Source organism: Jatropha curcas, chromosome 9 (assembly GCF_041381405.1).
Source record: "Jatropha curcas cultivar XTBG-Jc1 chromosome 9, XTBG_Jcur_1.0, whole genome shotgun sequence".
Taxonomy (NCBI): Eukaryota; Viridiplantae; Streptophyta; class Magnoliopsida; order Malpighiales; family Euphorbiaceae; genus Jatropha; species Jatropha curcas.
In genome coordinates this window covers 23359157-23365800 of record NC_143159.1, presented here as the reverse complement: position 1 = coordinate 23365800, position 6644 = coordinate 23359157, and the positions used below count along the sequence as shown (strand labels likewise).

At 31.3% G+C, this 6644-nt stretch overlaps 1 protein-coding gene across 1 annotated transcript; it reads left to right on the top strand.

Annotated features, from left to right (window-relative positions):
* The first annotated feature begins 1883 nt into the window (after nucleotides 1–1883).
* On the top strand, nucleotides 1884–4458 carry LOC105643997 (patellin-3). The gene is made up of 4 exons (XM_012229244.4): nucleotides 1884–3265; nucleotides 3375–3499; nucleotides 3613–3763; nucleotides 3888–4458. Exons 1-4 carry the CDS (start codon nucleotides 2027–2029, stop codon nucleotides 4140–4142), a joined length of 1770 nt encoding a protein of 589 aa, XP_012084634.1. The 5' UTR covers nucleotides 1884–2026; the 3' UTR covers nucleotides 4143–4458.
* Nucleotides 4459–6644: the final 2186 nt, after the last annotated feature.

Below are 6644 nucleotides of genomic sequence, written 5' to 3'. Positions count from 1 at the left end.
AACTTTTGGATTAAAATTCTCAATACAATGTCAATTTGCCCATTTTTTCTGATTAGGCTGGTTGGTGAGCACACGCAGTCAGCGAAAAGCAAATACTGAGTTAAGAGTATAGTTTTTAATTAGAAATGCTAACGGTAACAGCTATAAACAAAAACCCGAATTGAAAATCCAAACCCCCTAATTGCTGTCATATGCAGTACATTTGTGAAGAAAAGAGATGTAAAGAATAAGAAGATGAGTTCAACAAAAATCACCAATGCAACACATTTTTGTTGTTGTGAATCTCTTATGCGAAGGCTTGCTATTTTTGTTTTTGTTTAACGACTCTTCTGTGTAAATGCATGCCAACAAAGTGCTTTAGTTGAATGTTCTGAGTTTTGTTTTGAGCTGAAAACTATAACTCTTCCGTTCTTGGAATGAAGAATTGCAGAAAAATTCTGAATGTCATCTTTTTTGCTGCAAAAATATATATATATTTTTAAATATAGCATAAATCAACGAAGGAAAGTCATTTAAGAACCACTGAATTCCATCATCTGCTCTCCTGTATATCACCCATGAGTATATAATCAAAAATTAAAAACTACATGACAAAACCAAATTGATTATGCAGTCAACCAATCTTTGTTTTGTTTTCTTACACGAATTGATTTGAATAAAATTGCAAATAATGGATGGTTATGAAAATTGGACCGAAAACCTTATGTTTTGGGTGGAAATTTCGAAAACCTTATTTTCCAATTCAGTGACGCTTCAATAGCCAGCTTCATTCAAGTCAGCAGTAAAATTTTATCGGATATATATTATTCACGCGCTTTGACTGAGTAAAAGGATGGGCAAATTAAGGAGATTTTTGATCCAAAACTTCGTTTACGAGTTATTTGAATCTTTGGGTCAAGTTTAAGGGCTAAAATGAACATTTTTTCTTAATTATATTAGATAATCGTTAAATTGAAGTAATAATTATTGATCGTATATAAATATAAATATGAAAAAAATATTTATTATTTCTTAAAGTTACAAATGTGATACTAATATTATGGAACTGAAATATTATATTCAAATTTTAAAAAAAATTATTTTTAAAATATTTGTGACGAGTGCAATAGGGAGGATTAGGCATGGCCGATTTGCAGAACCGTTGGTTCAAAATTTTTAAAATATTGAACTTGAACAGACCCTTGAACTGCCGGTTTCGGTCCAGTTCCGGTTTCGACTGGTTCCAGTGCGGTTCCGATGAATCGACTGTTCCGATCACAGTTTTCGACGATATAGAACCGATTTTTTTTAAAAAAATTCGGTTCTAACGCTATATCTTTCTTTCGAAAATATTAATATGAATTTAAAAAATATTGATAAATTTTATTTTAAATAAAGTTTTAAATGTTCATATTCATATAAGAATAAAGTTAATTAATTTTACAAAATAATCAAATAAGTTATCACTTTATTTTGTTCAAATATAATTAATTAAATAAACTATAAAAAAAATTTAAAAATGCTTCAAAAGAATATAATTTTAAATTTAATAAACAATTTAAAAGGATAAAGAAAATTAAAAACAATATAAATTTAAACTAAATATTTTTTTTTTTACTATTTTACTTTTTAAATTTTTTACGGTATTAAAAAATTGAAACATTAAAAAATATGTATTCAAGCTCTTAAAAGATTTTAAATATTTAAAGTCGAAACATTTTGCATTAGATAAGACTACTTAATAAAATAAAAAAAATATAAATATAAATTAAGACGAAAAGTAAGATATACTTTAATATTTACATAGGATTCCAGATTTTTCCTCAGCCTCTACAACTATTGTCTTTTTTCAAATCTGATGCTACAAAACAACAGTCAGAGCCGCGTGACTTTTTAAGTTTTTTCCCCCTTCTCTCACCTTATTACACACTTGCACACATTCCCTTATCTCTCACTTCATTTTACTCTCTTTTCTCATTCTCTCTCCCTCTGTTTCTCTCTCCTTCCACTCGAAACAAACACATCCTTATCTGTCTGCCTGAAAAAAATGGCTGAAGAATCTTCCAATCCTGCTCTACCACCAACGCCTCCACCGCTAGAAGATCACACTCCACCACCTGCGGTGGAAGGAAAGGAAAAAGAAATAGAAACCTCGCCGCCGGCTCCACTACATGTAGCGGAAGAGGCTGACTCAAAAGCCGTAACAGAAAAGGAGGAACCTCCACCGCCATCTACGCCGCCGCAAGAGTCTAAATCACTGGCCGCGATGATGGAGAAAGAAGAATCTTCCTCCTCATCGCCTCCGCCTGCATCAATTGCGGCTGCTATAGAGGAGAAAAGTGAAGAGTCGAGTGAATCTGTAGTTAATAAAGAAGAGGTTGTTGTAGTCGAGGCTGCTAAAGAGAAGCAAATGGAAGAGCAAAAGATTCCTCAAACTTTGGTTTCTTTCAAAGAAGAAAGCAATAAAGTAGCTGATCTCTCCGACTTTGAAAGAAAAGCTTTGGAAGAACTAAAGCATTTGGTTCAGGAAGCTTTAAACAACCACAAATTTAGCTCTCTACCACCGAAAGAAGAGAAACAGGAAATTATACAACCAGCACAAACAACTGAAGAAATTCCACCTGTGTCCTCTGTAACCTTATCGGAATCTGATGTTAGTACAGAAATTAAACCACCAGTAGCAGAAGAAGAGTCAAAAGTTGAAGAAACTCAACCAAAGGAAGATCAAGAACAAGAAGAAGGTGCTAAAAAAGAAGAGCCAATTGTTACATCTCCACCAGAAGAAATCTCCATATGGGGGATTCCACTTCTGAAAGATGAAAGGAGTGATGTTATACTCCTGAAGTTCTTGAGGGCTAGAGATTTTAAAGTTAAAGATGCATTTGTTATGATCAAGAACACAATCAGATGGAGAAAGGAGTTCAAAATTGATGAGCTTATTAATGAAGATCTTGGTGATGATTTGGAGAAATTTGTGTTTATGCATGGTAGTGATAGGGAAGGGCATGCAGTGTGTTATAATGTGTATGGAGAGTTTCAAAATAAAGAATTGTATCAAAAAACATTTGCTGAAGAGGAAAATCGATTGAAGTTTCTTCGATGGAGGATTCAGTTCTTGGAAAAGAGTATTAGGAAGCTTGATTTTAGTCCTGGTGGTATTTGTACTATTTTTCAGGTTAATGATCTCAAGAATTCTCCTGGACCTGGAAAAAGAGAGCTTAGGTTGGCTACAAGACAGGCATTGCAATTGCTTCAAGATAATTATCCTGAGTTTGTAGCTAAACAGGTATGATTTTAATTATAATCTTTTACATTCCTGATTGGATGTTTGATTGAAAGATAATTTGATGTTTTTTAGATATATATTTATTATTGGTTTTGTAATTTTCTTTTAGGTGCTCATCAATGTGCCTTGGTGGTATCTTGCTTTCTACACAATGATTAGTCCATTCATGACCCAGAGGACCAAAAGTAAATTTGTATTTGCAGGCCCATCAAAATCGGCTGATACACTTTTCAAGTCGGTGAAAGTCTTGCTTATCTGATTTGGCTATATTGACATTCTGCATTTTTAGCTTTCTTTTTGGTGGTTAAGGTTAATTTGAGCATTGAACTTTTTTATGGTTAAAACAGATATATATCACCTGAACAAGTCCCTATTCAGTATGGTGGCTTGAGCGTGGATTACTGCGATTGCAACCCGGAATTTACAGTCGCTGATCCAGCAACTGAGATAACTGTTAAACCAGGAACCAAGCAAACTGTGCAAATTATAATTTATGAGGTGAATAGATATGTTCTAATTTGCATATTCATTCTTTATAGCTGACTTCATTTTGCAACTTTTTAGATATGAATGACTATTTTGATCTCCATATAGTAGCTAATTCCAAATTGGTGCACTGCAGAAATGTGTTATTGTTTGGGAAATCCGGGTTGTGGGCTGGGAGGTGAGCTATGGTGCTGAATTCGTGCCTGAGGCTAAAGATGCATACACAGTTATCATACAGAAACCCACAAAATTAGCTCCGACCGACGAACCAGTGATCACTAGCAGCTTTAAAGTTGGTGAACTCGGTAAAATATTGCTTACAGTGGACAATTCAACATCAAAGAAAAAGAAACTACTTTACAGGTTCAAGATCCAACCTTTCTCAGATTGAGAATTTCACTGTACGCAGTCCCTTTGGTTTTGAATACTTGGATGTGGAAATTCAATTAATTTGTCTCTAGTTTTTTTGGGTGATATTTTTATCTTTCACTTTTCTTTTCTGCTGTTTTTTGGCTTCGGTTCTGGCCTTCTGGATGGGGCAACATGGCTGGTGGTGAATAGCACATGGGGTTTGGACTTTGGTTTCATTTTTGTCAATCATTTTGCGCAAACAAACATAAATGAGGGTAAACGGAGAGAAATGTTGTCGTAAAACTTATTTGAGGTATTTTGTGGTGTACATTTATGTGGATGTTTGTATTCTGAGACTCTTTGTAGTAATGTACACTTTAGGATATATATTTTTATATTATTGATTGATTGACATATTTAAAAAACCTTCATTGTCCTTTGTAATTTATCTTCCTCTAAATTGAATTGCACAATCCTAACTTCTAACAGCCAATGTTCACTGGTTGACTATTTTGTTTTATTATTCCAATGATCTATCTCTTTTTTTGGCTCTATTTGTATCTTTGAAAGTTTGTTGGTTAGGTAACCATCGTCAATATCAAAACCCAGTTTGGATAGGAATGGATGATGTGAACAGAGCTGGTTTCTGGGTAGGAAACTTTGTCTACTCCAGGTTTGTGGGTTGGTGTATGGGAATCGATGAAAGAAAGGTTTAAAAAAAAAAATACCAGTGTTGAACAATGAAATAATCTTTTATGATATTATTTAGAAATAATAAAATTGTATAATAATTTATATAATAAAATGATCGTGAAATGCGTTATAAGATTGTATTTCGTTGAGATATGCTAAAAATTTATAATCGTATTTCATTGAGATATGCTAAAAAAAGTTGCAACGCCAAGTATCTTGCAAGGTTTTTATCAAGGTATGTAATAGCAAAAGTTATGTATCGTATGACCTAAGAGTGTCAAAATGAGTTGACGTGTTAGGATCGATACAGATTCGTCTAACACATGATACGATTAGGGTCAATACGAACATGATCAATTTAATAATTATTTTAAATTTATTGACACAAACATGATACAAAAATTAATTAACACGAGCATGACACAGTTAAATGGGTCATGTTGACCAAATGTATAACTCATGTAACCCTTTTAATATCATAAACAAGTTAGGTGGGTCGATCGTGTTGACTTGTATAGGACCTATTTAACTTGTTTATAATATTTTTAAATTTTAACCCATTTAACTTGTATAGGACCCACTTAATTTGTTTATAATATTTTTAAATTTTAACATATTTAACTTTGATTATATTTAAAAATAAATTTCCATACATAAAATGCATAAATTCTTCACGATTCATAACTAAAATAAAAAAGTAATGCAACAATAAAATTTAAATAGGTTTTAGTTGGAGTATTTATATCTAACATTAAAATTATCTTTTTACTCTTAAATAAATGGGTCACTTGTCTAACCTGCGTGTCAACCCGCGACACGACACATTTATGTTCGTGTTATAAACAAAATACCCATTTATGACACCTCTAGCATGTCAGCCTTAACTTATTTATTTCGCGTGTTAGGCGAATTGTGTTCGCATGTCAGGTACATTTTGACACCTCTAGTATGACCTGCATCAAAAAATACACACACTATTAATGTATTTTCCTATAGTGATAATAATTTTGAGAATACTAACTATATTGAAATAAGAAATTAAGTATTTTTTTATTTTATGTTTATGATTTATTATAAATGATTATTTATTTATTTGAAATATTAATATATTATACTTATTTAATTTAGTGTGTCCTAAGCATGTGGATGTCCTACTTTGTTAAAAATTATTGTAATATGTACGTTTCTGTATCTCATGTCTGTGTCCGTGCAACTTAACTCCTAGTATATAAGACTGTTCTATTTACCAAGCTAACCAACCGATATTTTTTATTAACAAGAATAAATGAAGTATTTTTTTAAAATTTATTTTGTGCTTTTTTTTATTAATAAATGATCAGAAAAAATAAGAAAGAACTAAATTTTTTTTGGAAAAAAACTTATGTTACTTAGTTTTCTTATATAAAAGAAAAATAAAATTAATAAAGGAAGGAAAATGCAGAGTAAAGAATCAAGATTAGAAGTTAATTCTTTCATTAATCAATTTTCATCAAAGCGTCACTCTAAACATGAGGGGGGTTTATTGGATTAAAAAACTTATGAACAGGGGAAAAAAATTAGACCCGGCCAATTCTTGAATACTGACATTATTGTTCGGAACTAAATTTAAAAAAAAAAATAAAAAAGGACTAAATTTTTTTCGAAAAAAACTTATGTTACTTATTTTATTGGATATAAATGAAAATAAAATTAATTTTTCTCTACAAATTTATTTTTATAGTTTCTTTATTTTCTTTCTAATTTGAAGAGAAAATTATCAGAATTCTTTTCCATTACATTATTTTCTTATTTCCAAATAAAATAGTTTTTTCTTATTAATATTAGTTTAGCTTATTTTGTTTTTTCCTCC